This window comes from Xenopus laevis, chromosome 7L (assembly GCF_017654675.1).
Source record: "Xenopus laevis strain J_2021 chromosome 7L, Xenopus_laevis_v10.1, whole genome shotgun sequence".
Lineage (NCBI taxonomy): Eukaryota > Metazoa > Chordata > Amphibia > Anura > Pipidae > Xenopus > Xenopus laevis.
The window spans coordinates 118,270,745-118,293,076 of NC_054383.1; the positions used below are offsets into that span (position 1 = coordinate 118,270,745).

Here is a 22,332-nt window from a genome sequence, read left to right on the forward strand (position 1 = left end):
TCTAGAGCTGCAATTCTACAGCTGACGCCCTCAATCATCATACCAGGTTTTTAATGAAAATCATAGATAAGTTCATGTTGCTCTGACACAAAGATGATGATTTAATATAATGCCATCTTTATAAATAATCTTCTTTTGAAGCCTGATGGTCAGAGGTCCACAACATCATCCTGTTCTATAAAACGGGAATAGAACAAACATTTTTAATCTACCTAATTACAAAAATTCAGAACCCTAAATTAATCAGCTTTTCATGAAAAAAAACAATGTTTTCTTTTCTGAAGCCATCTGAGCTAAAATGGTCTGAGGTCACAAGTAGTGATGCCTGTATACAGTATATACCTAATTATGGGAAAACAATTAAAAGAAAAGGCCTGATTATTAAAGGATAACTAAACCCTAAGGTTAAAAAAAACCTACCCCCCTACCCTACATAGACCCCCCTCCCTCCTCCCCCACAGTCGAGCTGCTACCCAGGCAAATGCCCCTAAGTCTTTACTTACCCCTCCGTGCAGATTCTGTCCAGCAGAGTTCACGGGTGCCATCTTCAGCCGATACCGTAATCTTCGGAATGAGACCGGTGCTTCGGTAATTTTCGCAAGTTTCGGCGCATACGCAGTTGTTGGAAAAACATAAAAATGCTCTGATTGCGAATGTGCCGATACGCAGAGACGCCGGTCTCATTCCAAAGATTACCGAAGAGAAGAATATGGCTGCCATGAACTGCGCAGAACAGAATCTACATGAAGAGGTAAGTAAATACTATGGGGCATTTGCCCGGGGTAGCAGCTAGGCTGGGGGGGGGATGGAGGCAGGGGGTCTATGTATAGTAGGGTTTTTTAACTTTAGGGTTTAGTTCACATTTAATATTATATATTTCCCATCTAATGCTGAGACATAAAAAATAGTCCTGTACACCGCTTATGATTGGAGGCTACTAAAGACTGTAGTCTCCAAGATAGTAATTATTAATTTAACAGTAAATGTGACACAGTTAGACATTAAAGTAAAGCTGGCTATAGATGCAAAGATCCGATCATTTGAATCCTCGAACGATCGGACTTCCCCATCTCCCGACCTGCCACTAACCATTCAGATCAAATAAAGTAGAAAAGAACAGATCAGCCGATGTTCTGCCCCTGACAGCAATCGTACGAAAGTTATGTCCGACAAAAGCTAGTGACAGTCTCCCTCTGAAAATCGTACGATCGGCAATACACGCAGAGATATTATCGACAGCCGTCAGAAATCTTCTAACCTGTCCGATCGACCAAACGACCGATCTCCGCCGGACGAAAAATGTCGGGACTCTCCACGCACGGTCCGAAAATCGTATCAATCTTTGATTCGTACGATTGGATATTTGCGTCTATGGCCAGCTTTAATGTAGGGCATCTTGAAAGGATTCTCTTGAGTGTTCTGTATCCATGCTTATTCCCTTAATAAACTTCTATTTACTGCAACATGCTCTTTTATACATTGTATGCATTTCAGTGACAAAATGCTCTTTTGTGTTCTCTAAAAGCCTTTTGGAAAAAAGTCAGGCAGTACAATAGGGTAAGATGCAAACAGGGTAGAATTGAGTGAGAAGGGTAAGATGGAGCAGAAGTATTATAAATTATAGGACAAAATCCTATGAGAAGGGAAGGATGGAAATTGTAGGGCAATATGGAAGGCGTAGGGCAAGATTAAACAAGTAGGGTAGCTAAAGAGAACAAGACCAAGAGGGGAATTCACTAGGGAAAATTTTCACCTGTAAACGATCCACCACACTTTGCGCCACTTTGCCAGGTGTAATTTTGTTACCACTATGCTAACTGAAGAAAAGTTGTGTCTCGTTGGCAAAGTTTCCATAGTAATTCATCAGCACGAGCATTTCATAGCGAACTTTCGATATGGTTCATTTCTGCCTAGCATAACTTCACAAGTACTTTTGCGATTGGAAACATCAGAAGAGGGTGGCACAAGACTTTACTTTGCCTATATTATAGTCTCTTCACAATCACATTTTTGTTTTCTTAAAAATGGGTGTTGGTCTGGGCAGTCTCCCCTTCAAAAGCCGCATATGCAGGTGGCTGGGGAGGATCTACTCCACAGATTGAAACCAAGGTTTTATATTTTGATCACAGGTAAACAGGTTAGGGACCGCCGTATGGGGTTTAACTTGATGTGGTATGGCGGCTTACCAATTTTATGATCATAACTTTGTAACAAAAAACCCTGTTTTTCTTTTTTTAGACAGGGGATTATTGTATTTAAATATGTTTTGATAAGGCCTCAGGAGTGCACCTACAATCCTCCTCTTGTACAAGACTGGACCACATCAAGTAGAGAAGCCGGAGTCAGATTGTAAAGGTTAAAAACTTCCATTTTATTTTCCTTAATAAAACCAGGACTTCTTACGATTAGGTCAATTTGAATAGGGCGGGTACATATATGTTGTATAGATGTCTTTATTAGAGATGTTGGTGCAAAAGTGGCCACTTATTATAACACATGTCCAAGGAAGCAAAATAAAAACAAAAGAGATGCTCTAATGCCCTAGACAAGCCCACCCTACAACAAATGTCAGATGCCTCTCAAATTGGTTACAAAAATGAACACACAAATCTTTAATAGTTAGGACTTTTGAAGGCAATCCTGCTATAAAATGTGAAAAAAAGGCGAGTTTTTTCGAACTTTTATGACTTTCCAGCATACAGGATATGATGTTACTGACATAAGACTGAGGAGGATGTAGCTTCATCTTATCAGTTCGCCAGGTCTAAGCTGGTGAAGGAAACTCTTTACGTTATGTAAAATTCACACTTTAGTGAATTTGCAAGTAAAAATCATTCTCCTGAGCGAACATTTGCATGGCGGTAGGGACGCAAAACTGGGCTAGCAAATTGTCCTCTACGCCTGTTAGTAAATTTCCAATGTCCCTGTGGATGAGATTCCTAGCGAGTTTCTGGTAGAGAAGGGTTTTCTTATATAGTCCTCACATGGCAATTTACAGAAAATATTAGGGTTGCACCGAATCCACTATTTTGGATTCGGCCGAACCCCCGAATCCTAAGCAAAGGATTCAGACGAATATCGAACCGAATCCGAACCCTAATTTGCATATGCAAATTAGGGGTGGGAAGGGGAATTTTTTTTTACTTCCTTGTTTTGTGACAAAAAGTCAAGCGATTTCCCTCTCCACCCCTAATTTGCATATGCAAATTAGGATTCGGATTCGGTTCGGCCAGGCACAAGGATTCGGCCGAATCCGAATCCTGTTGAAAAAGGTCGAATCCTGGCCGAATCCCGAACCGAATCCTGGATTCGGTGCATCCCTAGAAAATATATTTGCATTAATGAATACATTATTGGAATTGCCACTGATCCAGTTAACTGATGACCTCACACACAAGGCAAGTCAGTTAATCAGTCATCATTCAGTAATGAGGTAAACAAGGGAACAGTCTGGCTGAAAAAATTTGAACTATATTGTAAACTGGTCCTTTAACCTAAGAGCCTTACATGTTATAGAAAATGAGACAGAGAATATAAAATACCCAGAAAACACATAGATAATCAGTCAAGGATTTATTATATCATATGGGAACCAATATAAAAAAAAACAGATCTTTGAAGAAAGATAAAGATGATTAAATTCTGTCGGTGGTGATGTCACACGAGGTTTCCACATCATATTTCATTATAAGTAGTTCTAAGTATCTAATAACTTCTAGACTGAGAAGAATGAAGAGTTTAATGCCTGGAGTCAATTGCTTGATTGTAGATATAAAGTAGGTGTCCTCGTTATTTTTGTCCTTCTCAGATTTTTCCTTAATTAACATTCTTATTTCTCAGTTATAATCTCTAAATTCTCCCTAACAACTGCCGGTGAAAACCCATCTTCAGTCGGAGTCTTCACTGTTTTCATTATATTTAACGATGTCAATCTCAACATGTCTTCTTCTGCAATTTTCTGCTGTTCCACGTCATAATCCAAGTATGTTTTACTATCCCATCTGATATAAAAACTGGAGGAAGAAAAGATAAAATAAATAAAACTTTCACATAAAATATCTGTGTAGCAGAAGGGTTTTTATCACTACAGTGCCCCATGATTTCTAATAAGCATTCTCCACACATATCACACATACAAAGCTAAGTGACTGCTCTAAAAAAACTAAACAATAATTGGATCTGAGAGGTGATACTTAGTCAACTGTATTGTACTGTGGTCACCATTATAAAAAGAACTGGATATCAAATAAAAATATACTCACATCAAGCCGACTATTACACCAATAACCAGGAAAATGCTAACAATAAGAATGGCCACTGCTATAACTAATGTCCAGTCTACATCTGGAATATCTGGAATATCTTGAATTGGTGGCAGTGTTCCTTGACTGATTTCCAGAGGTCTTGTTGCGCCTTTTATCACTGTACAAGAAAAACAAAACAAATTTGCATTAGGGGTTTCTAATGGTTTTAATGTTATCTGTAAATGTAATAACAATTAAAAGAAAAGACCCAGAAGAAAAGGGATAAACAAATACTGCTTTCTATTGCAATTTTACAAATAACTTTATAACCACTGACATTTCTAAAACATGTCTGTTGGGAAGTTGATTAGAACTACACTTCCCTTCTAATGTAAAACACTTTGATTGGTAATGGACCCCTTTAAACACAGAGGGAGAGCTGACAAAAAAAACTCCAATATTAAATGAATCGCTTTGGAGTCTGTAGTTTGATAAAAACAATTATTCCTGATTGCTAATGAAACAGGAAAAGTTTTTTTTAAACTTCTGGTTAAAAAAAAAAAAAAGAATAGGAAGCAGTTGTGTATTTCCCCCATAAATACTGTATAACATACCTTTTACGTTAAAATCAACTGTGCTGATTGGAAACCTCGTTGTTCTTGATCGTGCAGTGCAGGAATAAATGCCAACATCACTAAAGTCAGCTAAATATTTAACATATGTTGGCTGGGAGAATGTTTGTATAGGAACCATTGTTGAGCCATTTTTCTAAAAAAACAAAAAAACACTTTCATTAGTAGCAGTTGACCGTACTAAAATTTTATTTATATAATACACAAGAGCCATTAATATCCTGTAAATTATATCCTTATAAATGGTGCTAAGTGATGTCATCAGTTATAATCGGGGCTTAGTGATGTCATTTCTGTCACATGATTCACTGAAACGTGTACATTATAATAAAGTACCCCCTGTTACAAAATATGAGGATAATAGAAGTCTCCTTGGAGTTCCATGACCTGTATAAATATACTCGGCCTGCAGCCTTGTGTTTTATATGGTCATAATATCCTTATATTTTACAAGAGGGGGTACTTTATTCACTATTAATAAATAAAGTATCCTCTGTTGCAAAATATAAAGATTTTTATATGGTCATGGAACTTCTCTGTAACTTATAATATCCTTATATTTTACAAGAGGGGGTACTTTATTCACTATATAATACACAAAAGCCATGAATATCTTGTAAATTAAATCCTTATAAACGGTGAGTTCTGATGTCATCAGTTATAAACGGTGAGTTCTGATGTCATTTCTGTCACATGACTCACTGAAAATTGTGTATTATAATAAAGAAAGTACCAACAGTTGCAAAATATGAGGATATTAGAAGTTACCTAGGAATTCCATGACCTGTATAAAAACACTCTGCCTTCAGCCTTTTATATGGCCATGAAACTCCTCGGTAACTTATAATATCCTTATATTTTACAAGAGGGGGTACTTTATTCACTATATAATCATCTAATAATAGCCCAATTTAAAAAAGTATTCTTAACTTCATCACATTTAGCGGTGGTGGGCACCTCTCAAATATTTACATACAATCATCTACAGTAACTGAATTTCATTTTAAAATACCTTTTCAAGAACGTATTCCATTTCATCCCGGATGCCGTAATGAAATTTAACGCTGCAATCAAAATTCAAGTCGGCTTCTTCTTCAACTTGAATTTCCCGAGCTAGAAAATATATATAAGAAAGGGTCATTTTAATACTGTACATATGAATCATTTTTGACACAAAAGATATTTTATTTTAACTGTTTAAACTTTATAAAGAGACCCAGGAAGTTTTACTTGATGCACTTGTGTTTCTTCTTCAACCCCATCTAATATAATACCACAATTATAAGTAACAACTGAACTAAAGAATTGGATTTCGTTATATTCTTATTAGAGGCATAAATAGAATAATATTGACTAATGATGCCTCTATACAATGATTTTGGGCCAAGGGTATAGCTGAAATATGGAAATATACTTACTCCCACACGGCAATATTTCTTGAAGGCACTCTGAGTATCCTTTACAAGGTGTGCAGGGTTCTTTAGTCCTTACATCTGCAGAAACATTAATAAAGTTATTAAATAGTTGTATTGCTCACAGAGGAACTGTCACAGTTGCTGGGCTTAAAGTCTTAATGCTTATACAGTAAAAAGAAAACAAATGTATACGTTAATGTTGTTATATATTTATCTTCAATTCACTAGAACACACGTAGTTGGATTTGGTGTGAAAGAATATTGCTTCCCTATCTGGATTATGGAAATTTTCATATTACTTGACCCAAGTATAATATGGAATTCCAAAATGTGCAGCCAGCCCTGCAACTGTCATATTATACTAGGGATGCACCGAATTCACTATTTTGGATTCGGCCGAACCCCCGAATCCTTCACGAAGGATTCGGCCGAATACCAACCCGAATCCTAATTTGCGTATGTATCCCTATATTATACTGCCATACATTTCTTATGATACAGATTTGTGGTTATCATCCTCATTCTCTTATATATGCAGATGGATGAGCTGTTGTTTTAAAATGATGTATATAATCCTATACCTCATGCCAGCTCTACCTGCCTGCAATACCTTTTTTTGATTACTTACCGAAACATTTGCCTTTAATGCACTGGCACATCGGACATGAATTCACCAAATCTATGAAAAAGAAAACAATATGGGGTTATTATATTATTACATAGTTTAACTACATGCATTTAATGACTCTCTAATTAGAAATAATATTAAAATAAAAACTGGTCCAGCAGCCACAATAAAGGTGAATAAACCAGCTCTGCTAATAATATTATTTATTTCTGTGTTATTGACAGGTTACTTACCGGTACACCATTTGTTTGTACCCCCAACACACATCTGAAATTCTTCTTGGCAAGTTTCACAGTTTGTCACTTTGTCAAATAGGATTCCTTAAAATAAGCAAAATGTGATATATATAATACATATATGCATAATTAAACCTAAAATCTTGGGTTATGAAACAAATTGGTTTTTAGTACCCCAGAACTAAAAATCCAAGTATCTGTTTTCAATTGCATTATGGCAAATTCATAGGCGCTGCTCACTATAAATAGAGACCCAGCCTGATGGCAGCTAGCCTACCATCTAGAATGATTAGGGGGGTTATTTATCAAAATCCGATTTTATCTCAACATTTTCTGCTACAAACTCTCATCAAATCCACTCGGGTTTTTTAACGCTTATTTATTATTACATTATTTTCATCCAATTTTCACGACTTGTTTTCGATTTTTCACCCGAAAACTCTGATTTCTTATGTTTTTTCGTGATTTTTGCATTCGGAGTTTAGTAAATACCCCCCTAACTGTTTGCTTGGATACTACTTCATGTGACTGTTACATGTTTAAATGTGTATTAGGGTTATAATCTAAATGTAAAAAGGGAACTTGAACCCAAGAATCTGAAAGCCTCTGTTCTATTCTAAGTGACAATTTTCCAGTATGTGAAGGATGGTCATGATCAACTGAGTCTGTAATAAAATAGTTGTACTTACCACAATTGGAACCTGGAAAAGAGAAAAGAAAAGACAAGAGTTAAGAGATATCAGAAATTGCACAATAAATTAATAAGTAAAAAAGCTACTTTTAAAACAGGTGGGAAACTTGTATTAGTTAAAGGGGATATTTGAAATTAGCAAGTCTATTATATTGGTGCCAACTCCAATGGATGGTAACATAGACTGCATTACTGGTACTAGGATAAGGGCAAATCTTAAATTAAAATAGCTCTGTAAAAATCAGAGGAACAACAGTCAATTCTAAAAATTGCTTATCAAATAAAGAAGCTAAGTATTCTGTATAGTTCATTCTGTGTCTGTGAATAACTTACTCTACTCATATTACACAAATACATTTGATGAGACTTACCTTTCTGATTAGGACATTTACCTAAAAAAGAAAAAAAAGGAATGTTAGGAATTTTTTTATCAGTAAAATCACAATAACATGCATTTTTAATCTGTACTGTCACAAATATAAATATTTTGACAATTCTCAGCTTTTTTTTACAATTGATTTTATAATAAAATACTTACGCTCTTGGAAACTAGCAAAAATGTCTTCTACTGCTAGTGCTAGTTCTTTGAAAGTCGGAGTGAGGTCTTTGACTATCTGTAATGCTATATAAAAAAAAAATCACAGTAAATAAAGAAGAAATGCTATGTCATTTTAGGATCATTTTATTTTAAAGGAAAAGTTGGTATTATGGGCACTTGGGTATCAAACTTTAAGATTCACAACTAATATTTGCAGTCTCACGGCTAATGATTTAGTAAATTACTAGAAAATATTATAGGCCTTAATGTACAAATCCTTTGTAAAGGCGCAAATATATATATATATATATATATATATATTAATTTGGGACAAAGTTTTACAATGAGGTGCAGGTATTTGTGCTCTATTAAGTTCTTGCTAAATAAAACCATGTGTGAATTCAGAAGCTATTAATTATTAAGGGAGAAACACATGGACATTCTCCAAAAGGCCCTGTTTGGCTTAAGTTATTAAGTTATCAAGGAGGTGGAAAGTACAGGGACCTGTACTTAAAACTGCCAATGGCAGGCATGAAATAAACTGTTGCTTGTACACTATGGGGCAGATTTATCAAGGGTCGAATTGAAAATTCAAATTTACTTGTTTTTTCATGGCCAAAACTGTCAAATTCAACTAGGGAATTGTTAAAATTCGATTTAAGTTTTTTTAAAGGCGAAGGAATCCTAGTCGGCGCAAACCCCCCACCCCCCCTCCCGTTTGTTGCCCACCCTCCCTCCTCCCCCCTGGCCTACCCGTCCCGCTGGGCAGATGCCCCTAACTTGTTACTTACCCTTCTGCGCAGGTCCAGTCCAGGGAGTTCACAGACGACAACTTCTTCCACGCAATCTTCTTCCTGCTGTGAACGGCGCATGCGCAGTAGGATCATTTCGCCGGTACGATCTACTGCGCATGCACGTGACTTTTGGCGCATGCGCAGTAGATCCGTACCCGCGAAATGATCCTACTGCGCATGCGCAAAAAGCCGTTTACAGCAGGAAGAAGATCGCGTGGAAGAAGATGTCGCATGTGAACTCCCTGGACTGGACCTGCGCAGAAGGGTAAGTAACAAGTTAGGGGCATTTGCCCAGTGGGACGGGTAGGCCAGGGGGGGAGGAGGGAGGGTGGGCAACAAATGGGAGGGGGGGTGGGGGGTTTGCGCCGACTAGGTTTCCTTCCCCTTTAAATTTGAATTTTGAAATTTATCATACATTTGCCCTTTAAGGATTTTAATTCGACTATTTGCCACCTTAAACCTGCTGAATTGCTGTTTTAACCTATGGAAGACGTCCTGGGAGGTTAAAATAGGGATCCACCGACGGGTCCAACAATTGTCTCATTAGGCACAATTGTTGGACCCGTCAGGAGCCCCCACACATGGGCAAATAAGATGCTGAATCGGTCTAAAGGACCGATATCGGCAGCTTTAATCTGCCACCTTTTGTTTTGATAATCCGTGTTCTGATAGGTAATAGGAAAGTTATAATTACGCGTCTTTTCTTCATCCAACTCTGTCTCCAATTTCTTTTGTAGCTTTGTTAATTTCATTTTATATTCTGAAACTATCATGTTCATTCCGTATCTGTCTGCAAAGTAAAAGAAATGAATACATTATTTAGAATTCAGGGGGGCTATGTAATAAAAGACATTAAGGGGGTTATTTACTAAACTCTTTTTAGTATAAAATCTGAATTTTTAGTAAAAAAAATCACACATTTTTCAGAATTTATTAAACCCAGAGGATGGAAAAGTCTGAATCAGAAAATCCGGCATCTCAGACCTGTCGAGGTTGCATATAAGTCAATGAGAGAAGTCCCAATGATTTTTTGATGTGCAATACCCCGAAGTTTTCCGGCAAAAAGCATAAGAAATCTGAGTTTTCTGGTTAAAAATCCAAAAAAATCTTGAAAATCAGGTAGAAATTCCGAAAAATTTGTAAATTTCTTATTTTTCATGATTTTTCTGATTTTATTCCAGCAGACAAAATGTTTGGTAAAGTGTATTAATAAATAAGCCAAAAAAAAGTGTGGATTTGGTTGTAATTTTTTTCAGTAAAAATTCGGATTTTGGGAAATAACCCCCTAAATTTGCAGTAACCCATAGCAATAGGTACTATTTACTGGTCAACTGTTGAAAAGAAAAACACATCTTATTGGTTGCTATGGGTTACTGCTCCAGGGCAAACTTAGCTCCTTTTATACATATGGTGGATTGTCTGTATATAGATTTTACAGTCTTAGACAATGCAACCCTCATAAAAGGAAGTCCAGTGAATATTAAAGGCTGAATTCCTTTCCATTATATATACAGTACAGGATTATACAGGGTCAATATTTGACAATGTTATAAGGCATCTACTACATACACTTTGTATGGATAATGGGTCTAAATCTAAAACTGTCCTTAGAAAATGCAACATGCCAGACTGTGATCCTATGCTATAACTCCATAATAAATGAACCCTAAAATGTTAAATGCAGCTTTTATTTTGCAACTTATAAGGCCTCTTTCATGCAGCAAAAATAGAAATGATTCAGAAAGAGCAAAATCCTAACATGTAAGAAAATTGCAGCCTACTAATAGTTTGTCTTCTCCATTTTCCTATGATGATACTGCTTAAACATATGTGCCATAAATGCAAAAGATTTAAAAACGTGTAAACGTTCTACCAAATGTAGGGTTTTTCCCTCAATGTTTTTGCTCTCAGATCACAGCGCTTACATGAAGCAACTCCGCTTACCTAATTTCCTCTGCAGATACTGAGTTTGTAAACCACTAGAAAACTCTTGAATAAAATCTCGGACAGCCATAAAGTTTTCTCTCTTTCTCCAATACAAATCTTCAATAGCAGATAGGAAACTATTTTCCACTTCCTTTGAGCTGGGATCACAACTGAAACACGAAAAAACTAGGGGAATATTCACTGTTAGTAAGTAAATAGCAATATAGAATAATAATAATGATTTTGTTAGAAACGTCATGATGAAATAAAATAAAGTAATAAAATAAGTTTTGAATAAGTTTGTAGTATAAGATGTCACTTGCTGCTCGTCAAAAACAGCAATGAAATGATGATCAACAAGACAACACTTGTAGTGTAGCTCATGTCATGTGACAATGATGTCACAGTGACTGACCTTGACCTTTACAGAAAAGGTCACACCTGAAACAACTGTTACGGTGATGTCATAATGCCTCACAAACTAGTTTAGTGAAGATGTTATGATGATGTCATAATGCCTCACAAACCGGACTGACTGGTCGTCAGCCATGGTTTTTTTTTTCCATTGTTAATTAATAAAAAACATATGTCTGCTGAGCACATAGTTATTTATCATTTTTTTAGTAGTTGTAACTAAATTAAAAGATGTTAAAAAAACTCAATGTTTAGTTACAGGACTTTTTCCATACTTTTGTATTGTGATACATTTCTGCCAATGTAAGAAGCTATTCATGACTTTGATAAATCAGCCAGTTTATTAGTAGTTTATTGATCATTGAGAAAAGCTGTCAATTGTTTCAGAATATTAATATAAGGTTGTACATTTTTAAAGGATTATACCATGTTATAACAAAAAAAACCCTTCCTTTTATAAATATGACCCTAATTATATACTTTTGGCAAGACCCACCCACAGTAAAAACACCAGTGGATTAACAATTTATATAATTTGTTAAAAAAGTTTATTTTGGAACAAAACTATTGTGGAGAAATACATTTTTCCTACATTTCCCTCTTTTAAGAAGATTTTTGTACTAGCAGCAAGTCTTTTTAAAGGGGTTATTTACTAAAACTTGAATTTTTCTCGCTGGGCTTTTTGGGGCAAAAACTAGAATTTTTCGTGGAAAAAACCCCCTCTAATTTGCTTTAAAAAGCCTGAATCCGAAATCTCAAACCTGTTCTGTATAAGTCAATGGCAGATGTCCCTATATGAATTTGAAGATATTGTGGTTTTGCCCAATAATTGAAAAGTTTGGGGATTTCAAACAATACTGAGTGGTTCGGGCGCAATATATATATATATATTTCTTTGTCAACACAAAGGGTGATCAAATTCTGAATTTATCTCAATATTTTCTGCTACAAACTCTGATCAAATCCACTCGGGTTTTTTACACATATTTATTATTACATTTTCCAGAAAATATGGTTTGAGGGGAAAAAAAAATCAGATTTCTTTTTGGATTTTTCCATCCGATTTTCACGATTTTTTCGGAATTTACACCCGAAATCTCCGGAAACTATATAAAAAAATCATTGGGACTTCTCCCATTGACTTATATACAGTACAACCTCGACAGGTCTGAGATACTGGATTTTCAGATTCTGACTTTTCCATCCTCAGGGTTTAATAAATTCTGAAAAATTTGTGATTTTTTAAAAGTCAGATTTAGGGGCAGATTTAGCTAGGGTCGAATTTCAAGTTCATGAGAGTTTCTAAAAACTCCCATCAACTCCCATAAACTCGAAATTCTAAAAAAACCAGACCAATCGAAATGTATTAAAAAAGTAAAATTTTTTAGAAACGTGTGAATAGGATAAAGCTGCAATTTTTTTTTTTTTAAAGGTTCACCAAATGACTCCAAATTGATTGTAGGAGGTCCTCCATAGGCTAAAACATAAATTCAGCAGGTTTTAGATGGCAAATAGTCAAATTAGAATTCTTAAAGGGACATGATAAATTTCAAAATTCTATTTTTTTCTCATTTTTTTCAAATTTGAATCGAATTTGGACTGTTCCCTAGTTAAAGTACACAAAAATAATTCGAAATTCAAATTTTTTTCATTCGAAAATTGACCTCAACCTTTGATAAATCTGGCCCAATTAGGGTTATTTACTAAACTCCGAATGCAAAAATCAAATGTGTGATTTTTTTTGGTATAAAATCTGACTTTTAAAAAATCACAAATTTTTTCGGAATTAAAATTGAGGATGGAAAAGTCAGAATCTGAAAATCTGGCATCTCAGACCTGCCGGGGTTGCATATAAGTCAATGGGAGAAGTCCCAATGATTTTTTGATTTATCGCAATACCCCGTGAAAATCAGATGAAAAAAATTTCCAGAAAAATGTAATAATAAATACAGTAAGGGGCATTTTTATGAGGGGTCAAATTTCGAATAGAAAAAAAGAATTTCGAATTCAAAAAGACTAACCGAAATTAAGTCAGTTTTTTTTGGTCAAATAGGTCCTTTTTCAATCAAATAGGTCCGTATTCGGGCGAATTCGAATCAAAGTAATAGCGCATTCGATCTAATTCGATTCAAAGTTTTTCCCCAAAAAAAACGTATATTTTTCAGAGTCCACCAATTGACTCCAAAAAGGTTCCAGGAGGTCCCCCATAGGCTAAAACAGAAATTTGGCAGGTTTTAGATGGTGAATGGTCGAAGTCGAATTTTTAAAGAGACAGCATGATATTCAAATTTTCTTCAAATTCGAATCGAATTTGGACTATTCCCTAGTCGAAGTACACAAAAAATAGCTTTAAATTTAAAATTTTTTCATTCGAAAGTTCACCTCGAGCATTGATAAATCTGCCGCTAAGAAGCATATTTATCAAGGGTCAATTTTCGAATTGAAAAAAAAGTCAAATTCGATTTCAAAAAGACCAACCAAAGTGAAGTCGAAGTTTTTTTTGAGTCGAAGAGGTCCTTATTTGGCCAATTTCTAATGGTACGATCAAAGGAATAGCGCATTCGTGTGAATTCAATTAGAAGTTTTCCCCCCAAAAAACTTTGATTTCTCAATAATATTGTAAATCCACCTTGCTGATTGTGTATGTTAATATCTTTGACCTTGCAGTGCAGGAATAATTCCCATTGAAGTTTACTTCATGTAAATCAATGAGTGTGGGAATTCTGACAGTCTTGCTTCTGAAATGAGAACCCAGTAAATATGAGAAACCTGGTAAAGAACTCACTGACATTTGTGCTGAGAATAAAAATCATTTCATTTTTATATATTTTATGATTGACAATTCCTCTTACTTTCACCATGATTTGCTTGTGCCCATTTGCCAGCAGACTCTTTTGGAGTCACTATTATCTCCATTGTATAAAAGTATGGAGCAGACCATTCCAGTCTCACCATTTGTGCTTGAACTGTGAGCTGGAGCACATCCCCACCAAATGGTACAGTCAAACTGACCAGTAACTCACAGTCAGAAGCCTTTTAGATTGATTTTGAATGAACAGAGAGACAGCCTTTTACTGTTATCACTGTTATGTTGTATTATTGGGAGGTTGGCTTAATCTGCCCAAAGTATAAAAAGGGGTTGTCCAACTGAAGGTCAGATGTTGCCTTTCAATTAATTATTATGGGCACAACCCGCCTAATGGTTCCTTATGAATCTATATGTAACATCATCATTTTAAAATATATATCGGCCTACTAACATATTCACTATACATAAAAACTGGATAATACTGGTATGAAGGATTTTAAGATTACATGTCTGTGTGTGTGTTTGTAGATGCATTTTAATGCAACTGACATATTTGATCTTGTAATCCTTCTAGATAGAGAATAGTTATATGAACATACCACAAAGGGACACTTGGACCATAGATCTTAATGTCTCTGATGTAAGAAATACTGTGTAACTTGTTATGTAAAGATCAGTGATAATAAGTTAATTCTATAATGAATTACATTGATTTACCACAATATCCATCTGTAAAAGAGAAAATAAAACACTTAAAGGAGATGTTAGGAATAAGAAATGTTAGTACAAGTATGGGGCCTGTAATCCACAACACTCAGGACCTGAGGGTTTCTGGATAACAAATTTATCCGTAATTTGGATCTTCATACCTTAAGTCTACTAGAAAATCATGTTAACATTAAATAAACCCAATAGGCTGGTTTTGCTTCCAATAAGGATTAATTATATCTTAGTTGGGATCAAGTACAAGTTACTGTTTTATTATTACAGAGAAAAAGGAAATCTTTGAAAAAAATGGGAGACGGTCTTTCCGTAATTTAGATCTTTCTGGATAACAGGTTTCCCAGAAAACAGATCCCATAACTGTACTTAATGATTGAGCATTCCTCTTACTCCCCCTGATATTGGTAGAGTATCAGAGGATGATCTGCTTTTGCCCATTTGCCAGCAGACTCTTTTGGAGTCACCATTATCTCTGTAATATAAAACTATAGAGCAGACCATTCCACTCTCACCATCTGTGACCTGTGAGAATGAGAACTGAAAGAGTGCGTCCCCACCAAATGGTACAGTCCAACTGACCAGTAAAGCACAGTCAGAAGCATTTTAAACTAATGTTTTGAAGGGAAAGAAACAGCCTTTTACTAAAATAGCTGTCAAAATAGAATTGTAAGCCTATTGCAGAAGGGTAAAAGTAAAGAGACATTTTTCAGCCAGACATAATGTCTGTCCTCTGTGTAGGGGAACTAATAGAAACAAAACAACAATATGAAGGAAAAGTTAACTACATATATTAGTACAGCTATAGGATCCATTATTCAGAAAGCTCTGAATTATGGAAAAGGCCATCGCCAATAGACTCCATTTTAATCAAATCGTTAAAAATTTTAAAATGTTGTCATTTTCTTTTCTCTGTGATAATAAAACAGTAACCTGTACTTCATCACAACTAAGATATACAGTAATAGGATATAACATGGGTGTAATTAATGTTTATATTATTTTATGGTAGACTTATGGTATAGAGATCTAAATTACGGAAAAATTACGGAAAAGTTCCTCGTATGGAAAACCCCAGCATAAACAGGTCCCATACCTGTACATGCACTAAAATTAGTACAGGTATGGGACCTGTTATCCAGAATGCTTGGGACCTGGGCTTTTCTGGCTAATGGATATTTCTGTAATTTGAATCTTCATACCTTAAGTATACTAGAAAATCATGTAAACATTAAATAAAGGCAATAGGCTGGTTTTGCTTCCAATAAGGATTAATTATATCTTAGTTTGGATCAAGTACAAGCTACTGTTTTATTATTTCAGAAAAAAAGGAAATCATTTTTCAAAATTTGGATTATTTGGAAAAAAATTAGTCTTTCTGTAATTCAGAGCTTCCTGGATAATGAGTTTCCGGATAACGGATCTCTACCTGTATGAGATCTATTATTTGGAATGAACCTGGGGTTGGTCATTGATCAGGTATGAATCAGCATACCTTAAATTTACTAAAAACATTTCAATATTAAATAAACCCAATAAGAATATTTTGCCACTGATAGGGATTTATGCAGCTTCATTACAGCTGAAGTACAAGGTACTGTTTTATTAAAGAAAATAATTTAAAAAATGATAATAATTTGCTTAAAATATACTCTTTTCAAAATGCCCTTCCTCTAATTTGGAGCTTTCTGGATCTCACTTCTATCTATCTACTGTATCTTACTTGAACACAAAGAAATTCTAAATATAAGTAACGGGGCATGTGAGCAATCATAAAATGTCCCGTGTGTAGATAAAGCTATTAAGTATGATTATATAACAAAAGGATTTGGTGATCACCAACACAATGATGTTGCAAGACCATGAAACCTAATAAATAACTCACAGCGGTGGTGAAAACAAAATTAACATTATCGTTATTTAACTTTTATATACAGATATGGGAACTGTTATCAAGAATGCTCGGGACCTGAAGTTTTCTGGATAATGGGTCTTTCCATAATTTAGATCTCCATACCTTGTCTACTAGAAAATCATGTAAACATTAAATAAATCCAATAGGCTGGTTTTGCTTCCAATAGGGATTCATTATATCTTAGTTGGGATCAAGTACAAGATACTGTTTTATTATTACAGAGAAAAAATTGAATTATTTGATTATAATGGAGTCTATGGGAGACAGTCTTTCTGGATAACAGGTTTCCCGGAAAACAGATGCCATAATGCTTAATGATTGAGCATTCCTCTTACTCCCCCTGATATTGGTAGAGTATCAGAGGATGAGCTGGTTTTGCCCATTTGCCAGCAGACTCTTTTGGAGTCACCATTATCTCTGTAATATAAAAGTATAGAGCAGACCATTCCACTCTCACCCTCTGTGACCTGTGAGAATGAGAACTGAAAGAGTGCGTCCCCACCAAATGGTACAGTCCAACTGACCAGTAAAGCACAGTCAGAAGCATTTTAAACTAATGTTTTGAAGGGAAAGAAACAGCCTTTTACTAAAATAGCTGTCAAAATAGAATTGTAAGCCTATTGCAGAAGGGTAAAAGTAAAGAGACATTTCTCAGCCAGACATAATGTCTGTCCTCTGTGTAGGGGAACGAATAGAAACAAAACAACAATATAAAGGAAAAGTCAACTACATATATAAGTACACCTATTGCATCAATTATCCAGAAAGCTCTGAATTATGGAAAAGGCCAATCGCCCATAGACTCCATTTTAATCAAATCATTAAAAAGTTTAAAATGTGGTATTTTCCTTTTCTCTGTGATAATAAAACAGTAACCTGTACTTCATCACAACTAAGATATACAGTGATGGGATATATTTCCTTATCTGGAAAACCGCAGCATAAACACATTCCACACCTGTACATGCACTAAAATTAGTACAGGTGTGGGACCTGTTATCCAGAATATTTGAGATCTGGGGTTTTACGGATAACGGATCTTTCTGTAATTTGGATCTTCAGACCTTAAGTCTGCTACAAAATCATGTAAACATTAAATAAACCTAATAGGATGGTTTTGCCTCCAATAAGGATTAATTATACAGTATCTTAGTTTGGATCAAGTACAAGTAACTGTTTTATTATTACAGAGAAAAAGGTTATCACTTTTAATAATCATTTTTAAAAATATGGATAATTTAATTATAACGGATTATCATAATTCGGATAACGAGTTTCCGTAGAACAGATCCCATGTCTGTACAGAGAAAAGCATGGGCTGTTTTGACAGACTATCCTACAATCCTCCAATTGTCCCAAAGTTTCCCTATAGTCCACCAAGGTCCGGAGCCGAAGATGGTAACCCAGAAACCGCTTCCACAACTGGCGATCGCTTCTAAACCTTAAAACACAGAGGAAACAAAAACCGCACCAATGTGAAAAACTTCCAAAGCCGGTATCAAGGCCCTGCTCTGGTTACTACTCACAGGATTTCCCGGACACGGCTTGCACACAAGAACAGATCTGCGGTGAGGTAAGTCTCAGCTTGTCCTCCTATGCGATGCCGCTAGTATACTTCACAATTTCACGGTCCTGTGCGCTCGCTATGGAAAAAGTCAGAATCTGAAAATCCGCATCTTAGACCTGCCGAGGTTGTATATAAGTCACTGGGAGAGGTCCCAAAGATATCCTGATCTGAGCTGGGTTTCTGCAATAATCGAAAGATTTTGTGGTTTTCAGGCAAAGATCTGAGGCTGCAGCTTCCTAGCTTGCTGAGTTAGTGACTTATATACAACCTCGGCAGGTCTAAGATGCGGATTTTCAGATTCTGACTTTTTCCATCCTTGGGCACAAGGCATTCCCAATCCTTTGATCAATCCGTGAGTGCCTGACCCTGACTGACCTGGGAAGTGTATGAGAGGACGCCAAGACTGTGGGATACAAATCAACTTGAACGCTCAGGAACAGAATCGCAGAGATAGCGAGCGCACAGGACCGTGAAATTGTGAAGTATACTAGCGGCATCGCATAGGAGGACAAGCTGAGACTTACCTCACCGCAGATCTGTTCTTGTGTGCAAGCCGTGTCCGGGAAATCCTGTGAGTAGTAACCAGAGCAGGGCCTTGATACCGGCTTTGGAAGTTTTTCACATTGGTGCGGTTTTTGTTTCCTCTGTGTTTTAAGGTTTAGAAGCGATCGCCAGTTGTGGAAGCGGTTTCTGGGTTACCATCTTCGGCTCCGGACCTTGGTGGACTATAGGGAAACTTTGGGACAATTGGGGGATACTGAAAGTTGGTGTATTTATTTTTATTTTTATTTCTTAAACGGAAGCGCATATCAAACTGTTTGTTCGAATTCGATTTTTGGGGTGGAATCCCTTTGTATTTTGCGCATCCGAAGTCTACTATATTTTTGCGCAAGATTTAAACCATTGTCTATTATCCTACAATCCTGTTGGTTTACAAATGATCTGAAACTTTTGAATGCAATGCACCATGTTAGCGATGGTATGAGGCATCAGCAGATAAAGAAAGTAAGAGAATAATAACTTTATGGCGGTGCAATTGCTGTGCCCAAACAGAAGGAACACTTGATAGTAGCTATATACGTGTATGTCCACTTGTAAGGTATTCATAGATGAACCTGTGGGGTCATAGGTTGGACACTTTAATGCATTTTGTATCTGCCAGCATAAAGCTATTTTTTAATCCAGGGCAAGGGGCAGAGCATAGCCAGACCAGGAAAGTCATGCTACTTGAATGAGCAATGACAGGTACACTCTTGTCCACTTCTTCCCCTTTAAATGACACCTTGTATTCCCACATCTAAATATTGAATACATGCCTGGTATTGTAAATCCACCTTGCTGATTGTGTATGTTAATATCTTTGACCTTGCAGTGCAGGAATAATACCCATTGAAGTGTCCTTCATGTAAATCAATCAGTGTGGGAATTCTGACAGTCTTGCTTCTGAAATGAGAACCCAGTAAATATGAGAAACCTGGTAAAGAACTCACTGACAGTGGTGCTGAGAATAAAAATCATTTCATTTTTATATATTTTATGATTGACAATTCCTCTTACTTTCACCATGATTTGCTTGTGCCCATTTGCCAGCAGACTCTTTTGGAGTCACTATTATCTCCATAATATAAAAGTATGGAGCAGACCATTCCAGTCTCACCATTTGTGCTTGAACTGTGAGCTGGAGCACATCCCCACCAAATGGTACAGTCAAACTGACCAGTAACTCACAGTTACTGTTATTTTGTATTATTGGGAGGTTGGCTTAATCTGCCAAAAGTATAAAAAGGGGTTGTCCAACTGAAGGTCAGATGTTGCCTTTCAATTAATTATTATGGGCACAACCTGCCTAATGTTTCCTTATGAATCTCTATGTAACATCATCATTTTAATATATATCGGCCTACTAACATATTCACTATACATAAAAACTGGATAATACTGGTATGAAGGATTTTAAGATTACATGTCCCTGCGTGTGTGTGTGTTTGTAGATATATATATATATATATGTAAATTTAATCTTTGGTACAAAAATAATAAATTTTAATGCAACTGACATCTTTGATCTTGTAATCCTTCTAGATAGAGAATGGTTATATGAACATACCACAAAGGGACACTTGGACCATAGATCTTAATGTCTCTGATGTAAGAAATACTGTGTAAATCGTTATGTAAATATCAGTGATAATAAGTTAATTCTGTAATTAATTAGATGGATTTACCACAATATCCATCTGTAAAAGAGAAAAGAAAACACTTAAAGGAGATGTTAGGAATAAGAAATGTTAGTACAGGTATGGGGCCTGTAAACCAGAACACGCAGGACCTGAGGGTTTCCGGATAACAAATCTATCCGTAATTTGGATCTCCATACCTTAAGTCTGCTAGAAAATCATGTAAACATTAAATAAACCCAATAGGCTGGTTTTGCTTCCAATAAGGATTGGTTATATCTTAGTTGGGATCAAGTACAAGCTACTGTCATTATTACAGAGAAAAAGGGTATCACTTTTAATAATTTGGATTATTTGGATAAAATGGAGTCTATGGGAGATGGCCTTCCCGCAAATCAGAGCGTAATGGATAATGGATTTCCAGATAACGGATCCCATACCTGTATATTACATACAATAAAATATGTGCTCTGCAAAATGTACAAAGGGTTAAAGGGGTAGTTCAATTTAAGTTAATGTTAAGTATGTTATAGAATGGCTTACTTTCTGCAACTTTTCAAAGTGGTTATGTTTATTGTTTCTGAATTATTTACCATTCTCTCTCTAGTTCTCAATGGGCTCACTGACCCCGGCAGCTGTAATTTTTCAATTACTTAACTTTCTATTCAATCAACTATAGCACCTTACAAGTCGAGGCTTATTTAATAAACCTGGAATTTATCTGGTCAAGCTTTTTTGGCCAAAAACTCTATTTTAAAAAGTGTAATCTGACAATGCACCATGTCAGCCAGTGATGATGCATCAGCAGATGAAGGTAAAATCTATGGCCATCTGTTGCTATTAATAAACAGCATATTGGCTAACAGGTGTAGGTCATTTCATACCAGTAAAGTAAAGTAAAAGAGAGAAATAAAACAATTTACCAAAGCTTTTTGCTGAACTATATCCGCTGACCCAGTTTTTGCAGTAGCTGGATATATAACACATAGCTAGTAAAAAAAAGATTCTATGGAAGCCATTCCCTAAGCAAACGTTTTATTATGTAAATTACTAACTATAGTTAAATATACTGTACATATTATACCCTAACTGCACATTCTGTAAGAATTAATTTTCAGTTTTGGGCTGTTGGACAATTTAAATTTTTTTCAACAAAGCAACTTGGAGCTAATGTAAAACAATTTCACTTTAAATGTAGTAGCACCACTCATGCTTTATTTTTAATATTATTTATACACGAAAACTACACAACTCACCTGAGCTGACAGGCTACTCTTAATGAAGTAATGATTACCCTTCAACATGGCAATGATATTATGGTCCCAATTAGTGATGTGCGGGTCGGGATTTTCCTGACCCGCACCCGACCCTAACCTTCCCTCCCTTGGCACGCACCCGCCCGCATCCGCACAGCATCTATAAAAGACGCACAGACGCACAGCATCTATAAAAGACGCACAGACGCACAGCACAGCATCTATAAAAGACGAACCCGGAAGTTGGCATTTGATGGTGGCGGGCAGGGAGAGCAGGAGAAGAGCTCAACCCACCCGCCACCAGCAACAAAGCGTGTGAGGTCGGCCCAAACCTGCCTGACCCACGGGTATTTGGTCGGCCGCACATCAC

The 22,332-nt window shown here is 36.1% G+C and overlaps 1 protein-coding gene and 1 long non-coding RNA gene across 2 annotated transcripts; both read right to left on the bottom strand.

The window, feature by feature from the left end:
- Positions 1-4,172: 4,172 nt before the first annotated feature.
- On the bottom strand, positions 4,173-7,234 carry LOC108697044. Its single transcript, XM_041570060.1, has 6 exons — positions 7,153-7,234; positions 6,920-6,970; positions 6,295-6,369; positions 5,889-5,989; positions 4,859-5,012; positions 4,173-4,422 (listed from the first exon to the last, which is right to left on the bottom strand). Exons 1-6 carry the CDS (start codon positions 7,184-7,186, stop codon positions 4,259-4,261), a joined length of 579 nt encoding a protein of 192 aa, XP_041425994.1. The 5' UTR covers positions 7,187-7,234; the 3' UTR covers positions 4,173-4,258.
- Positions 7,235-7,844: 610 nt separating this feature from the next.
- LOC121395780 lies at positions 7,845-8,515 on the bottom strand. Its single transcript, XR_005962676.1, has 3 exons — positions 8,385-8,515; positions 8,218-8,238; positions 7,845-7,856 (listed from the first exon to the last, which is right to left on the bottom strand). It is a non-coding gene; the product is annotated as an uncharacterized LOC121395780 (long non-coding RNA).
- Between the last annotated feature and the right edge of the window lie 13,817 nt (positions 8,516-22,332).